The sequence below is a fragment of the Argiope bruennichi genome, chromosome 1, assembly GCF_947563725.1.
Source record: "Argiope bruennichi chromosome 1, qqArgBrue1.1, whole genome shotgun sequence".
Taxonomy (NCBI): Eukaryota; Metazoa; Arthropoda; class Arachnida; order Araneae; family Araneidae; genus Argiope; species Argiope bruennichi.
Window position 1 is genome coordinate 16,548,431 of NC_079151.1, and position 21,403 is coordinate 16,569,833.

Below are 21,403 nucleotides of genomic sequence, written 5' to 3' on the forward strand. Positions count from 1 at the left end.
TTTTTCAAATTCCTTTAACATTTTCAAACAAAAAAATAAACTATTTTGAAGTAAACAATTTCACTAAAAATTGCTAAATGTCTATTTTAATTCAATTTTTTTAAATGATTTTCTTAAACAAATAGCTTGCTTGTAAGAAATACAGTTGTATTAATTTCAATAAATCCTTTATGCAAACATGATGAACTAAACAAATTATTTTGAAGATCAAATTTTAACAGACACTAAGGGTAGATTTTAATAGGATATCACCTATTCTATTTATAGGATAGATTAGCTTTTTTAATGCAGTCTAATCTCACGATATGATAGTCACATTATTGACTTAAATGTCTTCATAATCCATTTCAAATTGCATATTGTCTTTTGTTTCAATACAATTTCATTTCCTGATATCACATGCACCCTACATAATTAACAGTATTTTTCTTAAATAGCTTTTAATGTTTGAAAACAAATTTATATTTCACGAAATAATGAAATTGGTTTCAATTTCATTGCAATGATAAAATCATGCAATTTTTTTAAAACATATTATCGAAATTATGGAAAAATCTAAACTACATCTAAATTAATATCATTAAAAAATTTTAATTGTCAAAATTGTGGGAAAATCTATACTATGGCTAAATTAGTATCATTAAAAAGGCCATTTAAAAAAAAAATTTAATGGATTAAAAACAAATTTTGTGCAATACCATCATTAGAAGTTATTGTGAAAAAACACAAAATCTCATTACTTTTTAATTTAAAAAAATTATAATCACATTTTTTTAAAAATTACTTTGAAGCATAAATTTTTCTTTTTCAAAGTATATCGCTGCCAAATTTGGTATATCTATATCCTTCAATGTCCAATAAAGCACCAACCACATATTCTCTTTTATTAGTAGAAAGGATTACCTTCATCTGTGTATTCATTTTCTTATTCATTTCCATATTTTATAGGTTCTTGTACTGTTTCTAATGAAAATCAAACTACAAATGTTTTCTTTATACAAATGGAAAAGTTTAAGAACTCCTAAACTTGTTTAACCTTTCAGTGGATTGAATATTTACATTTAAATGCCATAACAAATAAGATTTATATCAGCATATTAATTATCATGCAACATACTAATTAATCTTCATGCATAGTTATGACTAAATGCTCAATTAATTAGTTTAATTACAGATTAAGAAGATGATATTAGTCACTTGACCACATGTGTTATGGAAATTCCTAATCTTTTGAAAATAAAATTAGTTTTTATTTTTAGTTATTCCTTTTCATTATCTAAAAGATTTAAAAAACACAGTAATCTGTCATCACCTATTAAATATTTCAAAATCAAAAGCAAAACCTTATTTTTTATTATTATTTTATTATTTACCAAATTATAAAGTTGCAATTCATTTTGTAACAAAACTTTCAATATTTATTCTTCTCAATGAAAAACAAGAATAGAAATACTTGCTTTGCTATATCCATTGCATTTTTATCTGTAAATCCAAGATTAATATAGAAAACTGTGTCATTTGCTTCTTAGTTATAAATTTCTGATGTAGAATAGCCAAGTATGATTAATTTAAACTAGTTTCAAGTTTATTATAAGCATTAAGATTCTAATAAGTCATAACTCACAGCATTAAATAATTTTCGCAAACCATCTTGTTGATCAAAATTTTCCAGAATGATCCGAAATTGAAATCCAAATCCAAAGAACACAGATGCATGACAGCGACTAGAATCATGAGAGCATTCCAGAAGCCAGAGAGCATAGCTACAATAAATAATATTTAAATCATTAACATTTTAGAAAAATTTTAACAGCTTCTTTGAAAATATTTTAGTGATATGTAACATAAAAGATCATTCATCATGTTAACTAAGTGATTAAAAAAAAATTAAATAATTATTTTTTAAAGCAATAATACATTATTCAGAAGCATTTCTCTGCTCTCATATCTTAGTTATACATGTAATTTTTTCATTTATTTCTGACATCGTGCAGAATTTTGGCAAACTTAGCAACATGAAATAACTTAAATATTTGAATCATGCCAGACAAGAATCTCTACTAATTGTTACATAAGCATGCGTCCTATTCTGAAGCCATTCTAAGGATTCATATAAATACATATTTTAAAATTCCTTAGATAACGAGATGATTCTATACTCTTGAATCATTAACTGCATGCATATAAAGATATTTTAACTTGCACGAATGAAAGTACAATCAATTTAAGAGGGAAAGGAATAATAATCTGCAATTTTTAGTCAGAAAGCTGCACTTTATCGATAGACCATTATAGTTTTAAACAAAAGCTGGAAATGAGAGAAGTAGAATCATAGCAGAATTCAATATTTCAGAAAATTGAAGAAAGGGAAGCTTCCAGTCCAGTATAGGCTAATTAATAATTGATACTTAATAGAGATTAATTATTTTAAAAAGAAGAAAGAGTCAAAAACATTTATGGGAAAATAGCATCTGAAATATATTTTTCAATCAAAGTAAATCAGATCTTTAAAACAAAACTATCTCTGTGAGTATTTAATTAGACGTATTTAAAAAGACAGCAATTATATAATACAAAATATTCTCTTTCAATTATCAATTTTCACTTTAAATATATTCTATTCTGCCATTTCATAAATAGAATATGAGCATTAAACTTACGAAACCAGATCTGGAATTAAAGAAGACAGAGAGAAACAAATTTTTTCCATTGCTTCTTCAATGTGAGCTAAGTAATATAAACATATAGAAACTCCAGTAGCAGCCACTGATGGATAAGGCACTTTCAAAAGCAATTGCAAACCACCAATGTTTAGAAATTCTATGGCAACTTTTTTGTGGCACAGAAGAGAAGCTAAATACTTTGGTTGAAAGATAAAATAAATATATATTAGCATTAAGAACAAATGAAAATAAGCATGAATGTAAAAAAGTAATTTTTTAGCCAATTTTAATAATTAAAAAATTATGCATAATTTGCAGCCAATACTTATCACTATTGCAATACAATTAAAATCTTAATTGGCTTGAATATTAAATGGAGTATTTCCCCTCTTTTGTTAAAAACTAAGAAATGACGATTTTGCTTATTTTTGGCTCCTGTTTCTTTGATAACATTGCAAAAAAGTTTTTATTTTACTAACATTTTGTGTGTGTGCGCATGTATTCAGATCTATGCTAATTAATCAAATTAATCTATATAGATCTGATAAACTGAATGATTATGTTTACTATTCTTTAATATCACAATGTTTTACTTGTTAACTTGCCATGAAATGAATTACATTACTTAAATGTTGAAATCAAAAGATTTTGCATGAAGAATAAAAAAACGAAGTTAGCACTAACAATGTGCTAATGGATAATATGGATAATTATGTCATGTAACTTGATTACATTGGAAATACTCATACAAATGAGTGAAGAGTATTAAATACAACAGTTTGAAAATGCCAATTATGAGGAAGTTTTAAAATATTTTGTTAAAGGAACCATGAATATTGAATTATAAATAAGATATTCAACAATTCAGTATTAATGGTGAATAGGCACGTCGACAAAGGAGCAAGTAGAAAAATAATAAATATGTGACATTTTTATGCTCACTGAAGAATAAAATTAAGATAAAAATTCTTTTAGCAATTTCAATTTTTAAATGTTTGGGGGAAAAAAGTTGAATTCAAAAATTACTATAAAACATATGTCCAATATATATAATACAATATTCGATTGCACATAATATTTAATATAGTAGTGAAATTTACAAATACAGTAATATATTTAGAAATATTCACAAAGGTGTGTGGAAGCCAAATAAACAAAAATAAGAAATTAAAATTTACTTAAAACAATAACAATTCTGAATTATTTCATTAAATTACTGATTATGAAACAATTTACAAGATCAGAAAAACAAAATGAAAAAGATTATTCAGTTGATTAGATTTAGAATGAATCAAAGCAGTAAACAGAATTTCTACATTCACTGTATTCTTAGTTCAACAAATGCAAATTAATAAATTAAGAACTTTACTAAAGTTTAATCAACAAAAGAATAATAAAATAATTGTCCAAGTTTTAGTCTATTAATATAAAAAGAGACATATATACCATAATTATATGCCGTCAAAAAAATACTCAAAGTAATAACCATATTTTATTCTCTAATACCTAATGCAAACTATCAGCTACCTTAAAAGTTAGGATTAAAGAATAATACTTTTAAAAATAAAAATATTAATTTTTGCCAAGAACGGTGAAGTATAGAAAATATACTACCAAAATACAAATAATAAAAATATATCTTAAAAATATAGTATGAATATAAATTTAAACTTTCCCAAATAAAACTAAGTTTTCAAAGTATTTTTTTTTATAATAGAATTGATTGCTGAGCTGATGGAGTTATAATTATTAAAAGTGGGTTAAATATGAGATCCAATCTAGTAAATGGACTCCTAAAGGATAAACAAATTAAATGAATACTGTGCTTGATAATAATTTTTGAGGAATTAATTTACACAGCAAAAATATTATATACTATAAAAAATTATTTTAACAATAATTCTTAAACCACAATCATCTAATTTAAATAAATTTTACTCTTTAAAAGAAAATTTTAAGGTTTGGTAATAACATTTAAATAAAAACATTATGACAGAAAAATAAACCATTTGTTCACCATATATATTTGACTTTTTAATACATATGTGGGTAATTTAACATAGCTTTCATTATATTCATTTGAGGTTATATCAAAATAAGAAAATCAAAACATTTATACAATTAAAATAATGTTTTAATCTGGTACAATAAATATTTAATATATTTTTCTAAAGAATAAAATTTAATTCACCCATTTTAATAAATTAAAATTCTAAAAAAGTTCTGTGAAAGCCTAAATTGAATAAAACTTAAAATGTACCCCATCAAAAAGAAACATATAAATACAGTTCTCACCTTCAAAGCTTCAAAAGCGAGTCTTACATCAGGATTTTGGTGTAAGTCAATGTATTTCAATATCAAAGGTAATGCCTTTTCTTCTACTATATGTCCTAAAAGCTGTTTGGGGAAAATGAATACCAAAAAGTAATTGAAATCAAATTTTCTTCTTACTGCACTGCATATAACAATACAATTTATACGCTAAACATGAAATGCTATTGATTTTTAAAAAATCGTTATTCAAATAAAAACATAACCAAAAAGAAATAAAGTAAAATTAAATTTTGTAAATAGCATTCAGTATTCAGATTTTTTTTCCCATTCAAGATTTTTTTATAACATTATATCTTTCCTAAAATCTAACAAAATTACTGTTCTGATAATCAATTAATTAATTAAATATTGCCTTCAATTTTTTTTTTTGTCAATCACACAATAAACACATAATAGAAATATGTTACATATTTTGTTAAAATAAGAAATTCATTACTTCATAGAATATCTAATTATTTCATGAAATAATTAGTTCAACTACCTTAAAGCACATACAATATCTCCTATAAATAATTTATAATATTATTGCTTAACGACTTTTTTCATAGAATACCAATTTACATCTCATTAAACTATAGAAAGGTCAACATGATTCATCCTGCTTGTTATTTATAGTTACTATCTTGCAACAGTAGGGTGATATTACTCATGTTTTTAATTCAAAAGGCCTCCTTTTGTAATAAACTTCATGGTTCCACTGTATTAATAATAATTTGTATGATGCATAATAAAGTTTAAAAAAAGTTGTTATCCTATCATTAATTAATTAATAAAATTAAAACTAACCAGCTATTTCATATTATGTTATTTAACTGATTTGATTAGTTGTTTTATGAAATAATAAACAGATACAATACAGGTTTAATAAAAAAAAAAAAAAAAAACTGAACTTCATAAAATAATGAATTCTGCTAAATATAGACAATTAAAAGTAAAATAAGTATGATTAATTGCATGATAAAATGAATAACTTTATATAAAACTGCACAAGATATTAAAAGTAGTGCAGAATTTTTACATAAAAACAAAATTAATCTATATCAAGAATGATTAAATTCGTTTTGAAAAGTTGAAATCTATGTTTTTGTGAAAATATATCATGCTTGAATGATTTATGCTAAGAAATAACTGAATTACATATTTCAGTGGCAATACACACACAAAAATCCATACTGTCAGAATTATATAATTATTTTATGCTTTAAAAATTCATAACACATAAAAACATAAAAGGTTTCCATAGAAAACATTCCTCCAAAAACTGCTGCATAATAACATTTCAGAAGAAAACAAAATAAATCTTACATCTTGATATTCACCCATTGGTGTCAAATATTCTAGAATAAATCTCTGCTCCACAGCAATATTCAAAGGATAAACTTGATAAGAGCCTATTACATATTGTTCAAGCTCAACCCAGCTGGAGTTTGAGCTATCATTTAATATACTAGTTTTAACAGGAGATATCTAAAAAAAATGTAAATACATTTAAAAGCTTATCAAATCAATAAATATAATAGGTATTTAAATACTACACAGTAAAAATCTTTGTAAACTATAATACATGCAATTAAGGCTTACCTTAGAATTAGAATTTTGATTCTTCACATTATTTTCAGGATAAGGACTATACCGTAAAGCATCCATATCCTAGATAAATTTTAGTAATTTTACACAGACAGCAATTAAATTAAAGCAAAAAGAATTTCAAGGATTTTTTTTTCAATAATTTTTTTAAAAAAGAAAAGCATATATGCACTGGAAATATTAGAGAATTAGATACATACATAAAACAGATAAATTCTTGAAAGAAGGAATAAAGCATATTGTCAACATTTAATAGAAAACATTCATGAACATTTGGAAAATCAATAGCTTATTCAAATTAATATATATATATATATATATATATATATATATATATCAAAGCAACAAAAAGCCAAGAGTGTAAGTCAAAATAATTAAAATATCTAAAATTTTAGCAAATTAATTATTTATAGTACAGTAATAGATATTTATAAAAATATATTCTTATAAGATGTAAAAGAAAAATGTTAAGTGTTGCAAATAATGGTTTTTGTGAGGTGAAAGAAATTGATCTAAAAAAAAATAGTTACTCAAGTAGTGAATGTATTTAGTTTTTAAAGAAAGGGATAAATAGGGTGCGTAGTGAGAAACTGCTGCAAAAATTAAATACTTTTAAGCACTTTTTAAGTTCCTTAGCCCCCAAAATTAAGCACCTTTGTAAGAGTATGCATACGTAATCTGCATATTTTCTAAGCATAATATTTTTGTTTTGTTTTATAATAATGTGTCATTTTTTATTGAATTAATTCTTAAAAATTAAACAGTGAAAATTCTTAAAAATTAAAAAAATAATTTTAATTGCCTACTTTTTAAATTTTAATATTTATTTCTGTATTTGCACAACATCTTCTAATTTAAAATTATGCTTTTTTGGATTTGACAAAAGCATAAAAATTACCATATTAAATGGAAAAAAAAAATCCAATTAATACCAAAGAAATTAAGTCAACTTTTATAATATTAACAATAAAGATCTGTCTATTATCATACGATTAGTAAAACTGCCATGAAATTGATGATACAATGCGTGTTCTAAATAAGAATTCCTGGCATGTGGTCGAAACTATCCAAAAAAAGTGAATTTGGGTTTGATATACATTCTTCTCAATCGATTAAAACAAAAATTTGGCTCAGAACTACACTTATAGTCACAAAATTACATCCTAAATTTGATAATAATAAGTCGCAACATTTTTAAATTATTGCGTTTACATATTTCTGAAAGTACAGATCAACATGCAGTGAACCCTATGTTGTATTTGGTTTAAATTTTGACAGATATTTATACAAATTTGATGTTTATAAAATCTGTGTAACAAATTTTAAATATCTAATGCTCAACATTTTGTAGTTATCATGCTAAGTTATATTAGAATAGTCGGACAGACAAACAGATTTCCTCTAAACGGATATTGCTGAAAAAGTTTATTGAAACCTACAAGTTGGGTGGTGTGAAGACCATATACCAAATTTCATCCATCTAGCTTAAAGTGTTTTTGTGTTATTTTTGTCACAGACAAATATTTTCCGAAAATGTGTTTTCAAATTCAAAGAGGTATGAAACGTGGAAATTCATTAAAATCTCGAGTACGACTTTTTTTACGATTGCAATCAATATTTTCTCTAAATTTTGTAGATGAGAAAGTAAAAATGCCAATTGAAGCATTTTTTTAAAAAGTCTTTCCAGAAGCCAGAGTGATGCAATATAACACATTGATTCAAAATTTCATAAAACTTATCAAATCAAGAATTTTATTCAATAAACGTGCTTTAAAAATTTTCAAGTTTAAATAAAAGCAAAGGAAGCATATTTTTCTTTTCTTTTACAATTTTAACAGCTGCAGAACAATGTGATTCGACGATTCAAAAAAGCAATATCATTTTGAATTTCATTATAATAAAAATTATTTGCTATAAACTGTGTCCAAAATTAATTTCCTGAAATTATTTTTTTAAAAAAATTACATTTAACCAAACAAAATTAATATTAAAAGCTATTCTTTTTTAACTTTTAAAACAGTATTAAAATTTCTAGACGATTATATGCCTCGATGTTATGATGAAAACACATGAAACTCTATTTTTTAACTAAATTTCGAATTAAAACTTTAAAAAATCCGTCTTTAATATGCCTCTAATGCAAAAACTTTCCGAATTTTATGCTCCTAACTTCAATGGCTTTGTGCTGGGTGTTGCTCATTACAAGACTTTATATATAAAGAGAGATTTCATTGAGGAAAAATTTCTATAAAAGTTATAAAAAAAATTATTATGAAATAATAGAATCTAAATCCTGAAAAAAATTGTAAAAAACTTTTTTTTTTTTATTAATTTACAAAAAACCAATATAAAAAAATATTTTAGAATTAGATCTTTTTGTTTCTTCTTTCCTTAATAAGAAAAAATTTGGCAAGATTAGTCGAACAAATAAAAATGTTCAAATAAATGGAGACATCCAAAAAATAGCGAGAAAGATATCACAATCATTGAAAATTTAAGGCTTCAAGTTAAAATTTCAACGTACTAGATTTCATGCAATTTATTAATAAAATTAATTGCAATTCAATATAATACAGTTGAATACCTGTAGTAGGTCGCTCAAGTGATTGCTCAAAAACAACATATTAATGAGAATGATGATTGAATATGTTTTTAAGTGTTTTTAAAGCAGCTTTTCCCAAGTTCGATATACTGTATTAAATTCGTCCTGTTATTTTCATATTTTCCATCTATCATTATTGCACATTCTGCTTTAACAACACTTAAAAGTTTAAATATAAACTTACCAAGCATAATTTAAATAAATTCTTCAACATCTAAAATATTAAAATTTGAAATTGGAATGCTTTTCGATTAGCATAGTATGCATTTTGTACTGTCCCTTCCAGATAACTATTCCAGTATTTTTATAAATGGCAATGCATATTTTTGAAGAAAAAAAATCATTAAGTGTTATGTGTTGGAACCCTTGAAATACTTCTTCGAATTCTTCCCTTTTGTTGGTTTTCTTTTTTGATACATCCGGTGAAAAGGCCTTTATGAGCATGATTTCGAATTATCATATTCAATTTATGGGGGAAAACAAAACAAAAAGCCTTCTTCTAGCTCACGAGAAAATTAAGCACTTTTTAAGGGTCTTTTCTGAAAATTAAGCACTTTAAAGGTGCTTAAAATTGTTTTCAAATTTAAGCACTTTTCATGGTGCTACGCACCCTGATACACTAATTTATAGTTTATTACATCAAGAAATTAATCATGTAATAAGAATCCCTAATAATAGGATAAAAAAAGGAAAGAGAAGAATTTTCAATGCTTTACTACTATTTTAATCCAAATCCTTATTTTTTAAATATAAAAAATATAATAGATATTATAGAAGTATAGTTATATACAAGAAAAATCTATAAATTTTAAAAACATATAACATATGAAAAATACAATGTAGAAATGAACATGAACATACTATTTTTCTCCGTTTCACTTTTCGAGTACTATTCTTTAAATTATCTTCTACTGAATTATTTGACTTTCCACCTAAACCAGCAAAGGGTCTTTCAGGTACGTGTCCATCTACATCTGGTTTTTCAGATCTTAGATACTGTTTGCTTAAATTATTGAGCCTTCGAAGCATCAAAGGTACCTAATAGAAAAGTGAAACTGTACTATTTAAAAAATTAATAGATACAGAAAAATATCCTTTGGTTTAAGTTAAAATGATATCTCATACATAATGAAACAATTTTTGTTTAATACTTTAAAAAAATTTAATGTTTTGATATAAATATCTTTACAAAAAATAATCAAATTAATATAATTTTATATGATGCAACTTTAAAATTACTTAATTACTCCAAATATAAATGATAAAATTTACTTTCAAAAGAAAACTTTATCCTTATTTAGTTATAATTTGTATACACTATTAACCCTGCAGAATATCTCACGTTTTGCAAAGATTATTATAAACGTAGAAAATAATGCAGGCAGTTAAATGCTGTAAATAAAAAGACATTAAATATAAGAACTTTAAATTAAATAGGTAATTAATAACAATTAGATAATAATCATAAATAATTAGATATAAAAATTTTAAAACATTTAATATAAGAATAACAAATCATTTATCAAATACATTCACACATAATTAATAATAATGCAATTATTTGTTCATCTGCAATTATATGGAAAAAATTTATAAAATATTTTGCCTAAAGATTAGCATTAAAATTCTATTAATTCCCGGAAGAAGCAATAAATGCAATAATTGAAATAAAAGGATATATTCTTTTATTTCAATACAATTAAATAATTTATTTAAAGACAATTCTTTTTATATAGCATTAATATAATAAAAATATAAATTTCTCAATTCAATGAATCAAACATTGTAAAATTTAATACTAATAGCTAAAAATCAAAACAGATAAGAGCAATTACCATTTTGTGAAAACTTCGTATAAACTAAAAAAAAAAAAAAAAAATCATTTACTGTATCTTAATATTCTCAATCATTGGCATATATTAAATAAGCAAACTTCAATCACCAGGCTTACAAAGTACGCATTTTTATCTTTGAATTTCCCTGCTATATCTTGTGAATCCATTGCAGCAGCTAAAAGACCAGTTGCATATGCCTGCAGAGGATTTGGAGCATGTTCTGCCCAATGTAAAAGTCGAGGTACAAATCCTTCCTACATAAATGCAAATAGATAAGAGAAATAGCTCCTAAAACTACATGTAATTACAATTAAAAAATTAAATTATAAATATTCTAATATTACTTGAGTAAAAGAACAATTGTAAATGAATGGGAAATGCAGTTATCATGTAGCCATTATTTTATAATGTGATTTTCCCCACTACAAATGGTTAAAAGACAATAGCCTTTTCCACATTAAAGGAAAGAAAAATGAGATTCTTTTATTAATTTTTTGAGCTAAAGTTTGCACATTTGTGAATTTACATTTACTTGTGCTTTATGTGGTTGTATTCCACGAGTTAGAACTTGGCTGTGATTTCGTTTTTGTTGGCACAAGAGCCATTCTAACTATAGTGTACAAAGCACACAGTCTTACAAGATTAAAAAATATCAACTGACTAAAATATAAAAGTAAATTACAAAAGGAAAAAAAACTCAAAAGTTCAAGAAAATAAGAAAGAATGGATAAAAATAAATAAAAAATTATAGCAAATTAAATGATCAAAAATTATTGTAAGATGGACATAAAAAATATGGAGAAAAAAAATTATATAATGCTTTTTCAAAAGGTTTAACACAAACAGACAACAAAGTTGAAATATATTAGAAACATATATATATATATATATAAAAAAAACATCTTTAAAAAAAAAAAAAAGTAAAAAATATTTGGGCAACATATATCATCCACCAAATCTGATAAAAGTCAAAGACAATGAGTGTAAAAAATGAATTGAGTGATAATATGTAGAAGAATCTTTGTGAAATTAAATTGATGTATTTATTATTTGAAGCACATGTAACATCACTGAGTGCAAGAATTATCTACAGTGCGGCTATCTTATAAACTAATATATTTAAGAAGTTTTTTTTTTTTTTTTTAAAGTAATAAGAGAAAGAATGAATGAAAAGAAAAAATGAAAATTAACTTTTGATAATCAACAATACTTTTTGATAATCAAAAGTGAATGCATTATTTCAAAGGAATAAGTACAATAATAATATAATAAGTATCCTTTTTTTTGCTGATTTTACTAATAGAAATTAAACCATCAGGTGTATTTATTATCTTTGAGATCTTTACCCCCCCCCCTCTTGTCATAAAAACCAAGCTGTTTTATTTTGTTGTTTCTTATGGCACTTGCCATGGACAAGCTCGCTGTTCGAAGACAGCCGATTTCAGCCTGAGGGGGAGCGCCTCTTGTTTCTATATAAACATTCTGTTTTATTTTAATTAGAGACTTGTATATTTATTGTTGATATGGCTATTCCAATTCAGTAGATTATCAATGGAAGTTAGGTTGCCTGATAATCAAGGTTTAATATACTGTTAATTAAAATATAAGCATCTTTTCCTCCTTTTTTCATCTCGCCCCTATTTAATCTACACCTCCTGATGCATCATGCACAGAGGGTTTCCAAATTTGAGGAAAGATAGTAAATATCTGTTTTCAGAGGCTATTATTAGTTCAAATAAACTTAATTCACATATGTTAAAAAAAATAAATGATTATCAATATTTTAGTATCATATTTAAACATTAATTTAATACTTTATAATTAAGCATAATTTAATACATTTTCATCATTAATTTAATACTGATCACATTTTATGCAGCACTTTTCTCTCTCTCTCCTTGTATATATATATATAAAATCCAAAATTTTCCATTATTAAAATGTATTATATTGATTGCATTTTTGAATTTTAAGAGATTACATTAATTTTAATAATAAACACTCATCAAATTTTTAAATAATTCATTGTGAATAATTATATTTTACTGTATAAAATAAACCAAGATCAAAGCAAATAGCATAAAGTATACAAGTAATAAGAGCAAAGAGTATTTACCTCTTCAAAAACCAAAGTTTCTAGTCCTGGCATAATGTCCAAAAGGAGACGGCAAGAGGCAATATTAAGTTCCAAAACATCTCGCATACAATAAACTTTTACTATCTAAATGCAAGATAAGAAAAAAATTCCCAACATAAAAAAATAATTCTTTCAACTTAAAAAATTATAAATACATATATAAATAAATACAAGTTACTTCCTAAAATTTATCATTTAATAAAGATCACAGGGTACAAAATGTCATTTGAAAATAATTTTTAAATTAGAAAATATACATTTAATAATCATAAGTAAAAATGAGAACTGCCAGAAAATGTACATTATACTTGCAATATAATATCATTTAATTCCCTTTATGTCCTTCCCTCTTCAAAAAAGATTTTTTTTAAAAATAAGATAAGGGGAAATATTTTGGAACTGAGAACAGTAATTAATAAAATTTTAGTTAACACAAATACATTACTTCATCAACAATTCTTTCATTGCGGAAGAAAATTTTCAATATATGACCTAATGTGCAATCAGGCTGAAGCCGACCTAAAATTAAGAAGATTGTAATTATAAGGACTATTTACCAATAATAATCAAAACATTGTACAGCCATTATATAAATATAAAGGTGTAATCTAGAACATATAGTTATTTCCTTATAAATGCTACATATTATTTTGGACAAAAGAACTACAATTCTCATTATGTAAGATGTTTAAGAATCATAAAGTGACTTTAAACTAACTTTCAACTGTTTCAAATAATTATGTGAAAAATCTTAAAATTTACTTCAGAAGCTAAAAAAAATTATACAATAATGTGTAGAATTAAAATAAATTCAGTTAAAAAAGCATACAAAATATTATGTTAAGATTAAAAAAAATGGTAATAATAAAGTTCCAGAACATATAAATTCATAATTTTAATGGAAAAAAGTGCTTAGTATAAATTATAGTTATAGAATAATGAAAAGAAATGTCTTTTTTAAATAAGCAATAAAAATCCATTTCCATACATATATTAACAAAACTTTAATATACTTGATTAGTACAACAATCAATTCAGTGCCCCCCCACACAATTTTATTAATTAATTAATAACAAACTCTTTTTACATAAGACATTAAAATAAAGAAATTATCTTACTAGGATGTCTATTATCAAAAGGATCTGGATCTTTCTTTAAAAATACTTCTGTCTCTTTTTCAATAATTTCAGCCAGTCTGAAAATATAATAATATATAATGGAAAGAATAATCAGAAAAAATATATGTAAATATCTCACAAACTATATATATAAGAATGAATTACAAATATGCAATTTAGAAAATTTTTGATCAAGATAATTAAAAATTATATTTTGCTTAATTAATAAATTTAAACTGCTAATGCTAAGAAATTTAAAGTTTTACAGGGTGAAAAAAACCCTTAAAAATAATTTTTTTTAAAATAACAGTTTAAACTATTTTTGACAAATAATTTTTATCTACTTTTTATATGATTCTACAGTATATTAAAATATAAATTACATATTGCATTATATCCACTTTAACTTTTTTTAAATTTATCATTCAAATGACAACATATTCTTTTGTTAGCTTTAAGACAGATTTAATGCATTCATTTGAAAATAACTCCTGATATTTAATAACGTTTTACAAGATATAATTAGAAGATTTCATTATTTAATTAATTTTAAAACAATTCATTTTTATTTTATTATTTATTTTAACTCTTTCATTTATTTTGAAATCAACACTTAATTTCAGTGATTGGTTTTAATTCAAAGCATTTTGAGACAGATATTAAACAAAATAAACAAATTTCAAAAATAAAGTTAATCAAAAAATTCAAAAGGAAAAGAAAAACTTTAATATTTTTATTATATAACCGTAACAAATACACCAAGTAAAAGTAAAATATTCTTTTTAAAAGAGAAATTTAGCATTTCTGTAAATATTTTACTGCAATTTTTTTACAAAATTGAAAAGAGCTAATGATGAAATTGAAAAGAGCTAATGATGAAATTAATAGAACATTTAATTAAAGTGCAACAAAAAATTAAAAGAAACTAACTCCTACGAGCTGGATAAATTTGTCTTTAACAGCAAGAATTAAAAATAAAAGTTTTCAAAAATATATCTAAAAACTTTCATAAAATGTAACAAAAAAAAAAAAAAAAAAAGGAAGGGGGGGGGATGTTTTGGGTTTGCTGATAAAGAGAATAAATATAATCATACTTCATTAAAGTTTGTGTGACATCTTGACCAGATTCATTTTGTTCATCCCATAAAGTCAACAATCGCTTCACTTCTTCAACACTTGACATCATGTACTAAAAATAAAATAATTCATTAAAATTTATTCATCTTTAGAAAAGTATACAAGATTTACAAGGTCAGCACAAAATACTTTATAAAATATTTTCTTAGGGAGATATTTAAACTTCATTCCCCACTTGCAATATGTCTTATCCGTCACAAGAGTATGTACACCTTAAGGAGAGTGGCATATTTTTAAGATCTGGCATTTTAAAAGCTTATAAATAACTAAATATATTTAAATAAATTTAACAGATTTTCTACATGTGAAATCATAAATTTTTAAATACATTAATTAAAAATATATATAAAGTTGCTTCTCAGTTGTAACAAAAGCGCCAAGAAAATTTTCGTCAATTTGGCGATTTCAATCGTCAAACTACATAGCATATGATTTGCAAGTGCACAATTTTTCATAATAAAATTAATGCAATTGAGTATATTTTTACAATTTGCCGAACTTTTTTTAGCCATTATAATTTTGAAACATATTGTTATTGTTATTTAAATATGGAAAGCCTAATTTTCCCCCATTATGAAGAAATATATTATCCATAAATACATAATAATAATAATTATTGGAATTATGAAAAGGAGGATGTTGCAAAATGCTCTTAACATGATTACAGACTTTTTTACAAATATTTATCAAAGCAGAGAAAGAAGAGGGGGGAAAAAACTATAAATTTACAAAAATGATGAAGGATTAATTCTTATTAACAAGTAAGTTTATTTTTTAACCACTAAGTAATAAAATGAAAAAGAAATCTTTAAATTATGATGTATTGTATCCAAGAACATTACAACTTGATATATCACAGGTAACCAAAATTTTTCCCCTGCAAATGAATGTATTTTTTCCTATTAAATTCTAAATTGTACTAATAATTATATTAAAATTAAATGCCTTCCAACAGATTTATTCACTTTACATATTTATGAAAAATGGCTTACAAGTAAGTATAGGGAATAATAATTTTAAAAAAAAAAGAATTAAGCTTTATTTTTAATTGTTCAAAAAAAATTTCTGCATTAATAAGAAAAAAAATTAATTTATATCTTAGATGGCTTAGATAAATCCAAATGTAAGGAAAACTGTGAATCCAAGCACAAGTGATAGAATTTTAAAAACTTCTCATATGAATGCATATTCCAAGAAAAGCATTGTGTGCAACTAACTAGTTACAGAGTTATAGCACAGAGTGAAAAAGTAGTAACAAAGCAAGAAACCTTTATAGGGGTTTTGCATGAAATAATCATAATTTTATTGAATAAAGTATTAGTAAAACAAATATTTGCAGATTAAAAAAGAATCTGTACAGGATTATATGTATCTCAAGTAGTCTTTTGGTAGTGCATAGATTTTAATTATAAGTATATGAGTACAGTGGAAATGCCACAATCACACAGCTGTATCATTTGCTGGAGTAGACTAAAGATAAGAAACAGCTAATGAATGGTCAGGAGAGGACTTCTGACTAAACAGCTACCTACGGTAGCTAAGCTGGACTGACAAGAGATGTAGAAAAGTCGATTAAAAATATATCATGAGGCTTACTGACAAATACATAATTTGTTTTTGGTTTGGTTTTATAGCACAAGGACTAGATTTTGAAAAATATATAAATTTGTTAAAAAATACAAATTCTATGAATTCCACATTAGCACCATATAGTGCATTTACATTCACCTATTAAATTCAATATGATTTAATTTTTTATATTATATTTCACTTGATAGGCATTCTAAAATAATTTTTAGTATAATATTTATTTGAAGTGTATTATTTCTTTATAATGTATTATAATTATTTAATACTTTTATTTATATGACTAGGAAAAATCTCAGACTAATAATTATGGCTAATTTTCCAAGAATTTTATTAATTTAATCTCTTTTTACATATTATAAAATTTTTTTTTTAAAAAAATAAAGACATTTTTCACAAAAGAGCCAAAACAAAAAAATTAAATTATTACCATGTTTATTATGTTAAAAATTTACTGAAATATGAAAGGAAATTAACCAAATATTAAAGAAAGGATCCAATATTAAGTGTATTCATTCATTAAATGGGATCATAAAACATGCAAATCTGGCATGCAGCTGAAGATTGATGCTAATGATTTACACCATATCACAGTTAAATGGAACATTCATTTCAACCAACAAGGCAATTGTATGTAGACAACAAGGCAATTGTATGTAGACAACAAGGCAATTGCAGATTATTATAACTTTTCCATCTGCAAGAATAATATATGAACAAACCAATATAAAAATGTATCTGCCCCACTTTCATTTGGGCTTGTATAAATATATGCGTTTGTGTTGAGTAAATAATAATAAATGAATCCGTAAATTATATCATATAAAATAAATATATAGTCAATCAAAAAAGTATTGGGACACTTGGCATGAATAACTACAAAGCTATTTATAACACTATTAAATAAAACTTTAAAATAACACTTTAAAATAAAAATAACATAAATCAAGAAATATTTTACCATTTGATGTACAATTTGCAAGGAAAATTTTATTAATATTTTAGAATTATAATGTAACCTGGCTTTTCAAATGTAATTCAAAAGCAAATACGAGTAAAAAAAGTATTGGAACACTTTTGAAATGAGAAATTACAATATATATATCACATTAATCAAACTGAATTTACAACCATTTTTTTAGACTAAAATATTCAACAAAATTTTCAACAAATAAGATTACTTACAGAAAAAAAAAAAATGGCAAGAAACAAAGATATATTGGTTAATATGCAAAATCTTGGTTAATATGGAAAATAATTTCGCTGTATAGAGCATATCTTGAAATTGAATAAGTCTACTGTTTTTCACATTATTTACAGATTCAAGAAGACAAATAGTGTTGAAAACAAGCAAAGATCAAAGCGTCCAAAGGCATTTAATGAACGTGAAGAGAGGTGGATTGTGAAACAAATTCACTTTAATTCAAAAACTAATGCAGTAAAATTGAATCTGCAATGTAAAATTAAGTTTGAAAAATCTGTAAATCCTGAAACTGCTAGAAATGTTTTAAGAAAACATAAATATCATGGCAGAATACCTCAAAGAAACCCCTACAACAGCAAAGCAAATCGAAAAGCTAGGCTGGCATTTGCTAAAATGTATGTAAAACAGCCAGAAGAATTTTGGAAAAATGTAGTTTTTGTTGATAAAAGTAAATATTCCCTTTTCGGATTGGATGGCAAACAAAAAATTTGGTAAAAACCAAATATAGCAATGCATGTGAAAAATTTATAGCCTACTGTCCAATATGTAGGTGGCAATCAAATAGTATGGGGTTGTATGGCAAGTGATAGTTTCAGGAATTTACATTTTATGGAATTATACATTTGATGAAACAATGAATAAATATGTATATCTTGACATTCTCAAGCTAAATTTAAAGCAAGCAGGGAATCTCAAGGCATTTTAAATTGTGTACCAAGATAATGACTCGAAACATACTGCTGATATTTGCAAGTTATGGGTCCTCTACTACTCTCCTAGTGTTATTAAGACTCCTGCACAAAGTCCAGACCTTAATCCTACTGAGCAATTGTAGCATTATTTTCAGCAGCAATTATATGAACATTAAATTTCTAACAAACAGGATTAAAGAAAACATTTGGTCGAAAAGTGGGCCAAAATCAACAGATCATTTTGCAAAAAAAAATTTGTTGAAAAAAATAGACTACAAAGAGCAAGAACATGCCAAAAAGACTACAAGAAATCGTAAAAAGCAAGGGCAGCCCAACAAGATATTAACTTTTAAATTTGCATTGTTTGTCTTAATTTACTGGAAAGTATCCCAATATATTTTTGAGTACATGCTTTTACTTGACTTTTTATTTTGAATTATAACAGTAATTGTATTATTATGACAGTTTTGGTTGAATTATTAAGATTTGCATATATATCAAAATAATATTTACTTTTGTTTTGGTTTCATTTGTATATTTAAGTAAGATATTACTGATAACTCAAAATGTCAGGTTGTAAAGATTAAAAACATTACATTACTTTTGTTAACTTTAATCTTTTTTTTTTTTTTTTTTTTTTTTTACAAATCTTTGAGCAGGCAAAAACTTAAAAAAATTACCAAAATTTCATTTTAAATATTGTTTTATATTTTAAAAAATGTTAATAATTTGTTTAAAGAACATCTAAAAACAATTTGATCAGACTCAAAACTATTTAACTGTTACTGATGCATCAAGTAATTAATTTCCGTTACACACAACAAAAGTTAGATATTAATTAATGCACACAAAAATAAATGTACAAAATGACTCTTGTATATGCAATACTTAAGCATAGCAAAATACCACAATAATATAAACATACATAAGAGCTAATAAGGCAACATTGATAAAATCTTTTTTTATTAATAAAATTTCAATATGCATGGTTCAATTACCAATGCATTAACTTAATGTATTAGCAAGAGTATTTATCAATACATTAAATTAATATTTTAACAAGAGCTTATGAAATACCACTTTTGAAATTTCATTAAATAAACATCAACACTGATTTAAATTCATTCTTTATCAATGTTGTAATGCACTTCAATAGTTTTAATCAGGTAGTCAGCCAAGACACATCCTAATTGGTTTCTATAAATGACAGATTCATAGAATGGTTTAATCATATTGATATGAAACCATTCTATTTTCAAGCTGTAAATATCAAATATAACAGAACAAGTATGTAACTAAAATTAATAATTATATTTAAAAGACAAAATTAATTATATTTAAAGATAAAATTGAATTTTTCTTTTAAATATTCTAAGAAATCTATTTCCCTTCAAGTCCTAGAACTTAAAGATCAATTAACAAATCCAAGAAACTACTAGAATAAACAACATATTGAAAGAAATGATACAAATACAGGATAATAAACAGAAATTTCTAATGATAATAAGCTCTGCATTTACTTGAACATATGAAATAACTTTGAAGCTTAATCCAACTTGTGAAAACATTAACTGTAGACTATGTACATAATTAATTATAGATAAAATTTATCATTAAGTGAAATTGGTTGATACATGCAAATTATACCATTTTTGTAAGTTAAAAATACCTGCAAAAATTTTAAGCAGGAGGGGAAAAAAATTAACAAACTTTTAATGCTTCATTCGCAAACAATTTTTCTAAATAAAAATAATTAATATTAGTAATTAGGAAATGAAAAATATATGAAATTTCACTGTTATCAAAAAAATGTGTAATTAAATAGCACAGATTCTAAAATAAATATTTCGTGATTAGTTTCGCTTTATATTAGATTTATTTCAAAATATAATAAATTTCCAAGTATACAATAAAAAATCAAAACTCTTTAAAGTGAAAATAAATACAAGAAACGAAATTGTTCAATGGAATCAACACCGGTTATAAAAGAATGTTACATGCATCATGTAAACATCATTAAGTCAGCAATCAAATTCTGCAAGCAATTCCCGCGTTACTACAAAACATATTAAGATACCTGAAACTATTTACAAGAATTGAAAACAATCCATGAATATTCCATAGCAAACTTAATATGAAACCTTCTAAAGTAGCAAATTTTTCTCAACCAATGCTATTACTTTTTAAAACCAAACGTAAACACCAAGTCTGCACACACGTGGTGAGATGATTCTATCGCATCTTTCGCAAAGGATTGGCTCACAGAACCTCAACCGGAAGTTTATTATTGTCTTCCCTGAACGGTGTTAATGACAATTTCTGTACATTTTACTCATTTGACATTTTGTTAAAGTATTATCCTATACCTTTTATTGACAACGATTCGCACCTCTGCAACATCAACAAATACGTATCATCTTAAACGAAGGTTTCCAACACAAGATTTATTGAATAGAAATAATAACTTTGCAACTGCGTAGTCTCTAATCAAACACAACACAGAATTG

The 21,403-nt window shown here is 24.6% G+C and overlaps 1 protein-coding gene across 8 annotated transcripts in view; it reads right to left on the reverse strand.

The window, feature by feature from the left end:
* LOC129965476 (DDB1- and CUL4-associated factor 1-like) overlaps window positions 1–21,403 on the reverse strand; it is a 44,649-nt gene extending 23,246 nt beyond the window's left edge. Inside the window, exons 1-13 of one of the 8 annotated variants that reach the window (XM_056079389.1) lie at window positions 21,263–21,403; window positions 15,371–15,465; window positions 14,277–14,353; window positions 13,604–13,677; window positions 13,138–13,242; window positions 11,129–11,275; window positions 11,022–11,045; window positions 10,048–10,224; window positions 6,579–6,647; window positions 6,303–6,464; window positions 4,959–5,060; window positions 2,661–2,860; window positions 1,625–1,763 (exon numbers count right to left, since the gene is read on the reverse strand). In XM_056079389.1, the coding sequence (XP_055935364.1) occupies window positions 1,625–1,763; window positions 2,661–2,860; window positions 4,959–5,060; window positions 6,303–6,464; window positions 6,579–6,647; window positions 10,048–10,224; window positions 11,022–11,045; window positions 11,129–11,275; window positions 13,138–13,242; window positions 13,604–13,677; window positions 14,277–14,353; window positions 15,371–15,462 (1,368 nt within the window). In that variant the 5' untranslated portion in view covers window positions 15,463–15,465; window positions 21,263–21,403. Of the gene's footprint in view, window positions 1–1,624; window positions 1,764–2,660; window positions 2,861–4,958; window positions 5,061–6,302; window positions 6,465–6,578; window positions 6,648–10,047; window positions 10,225–11,021; window positions 11,046–11,128; window positions 11,276–13,137; window positions 13,243–13,603; window positions 13,678–14,276; window positions 14,354–15,370; window positions 15,466–20,973 lie in introns of all 8 variants that reach the window. The other 7 variants (XM_056079445.1, XM_056079397.1, XM_056079415.1 and 4 more) reach the window with 7 other exon arrangements.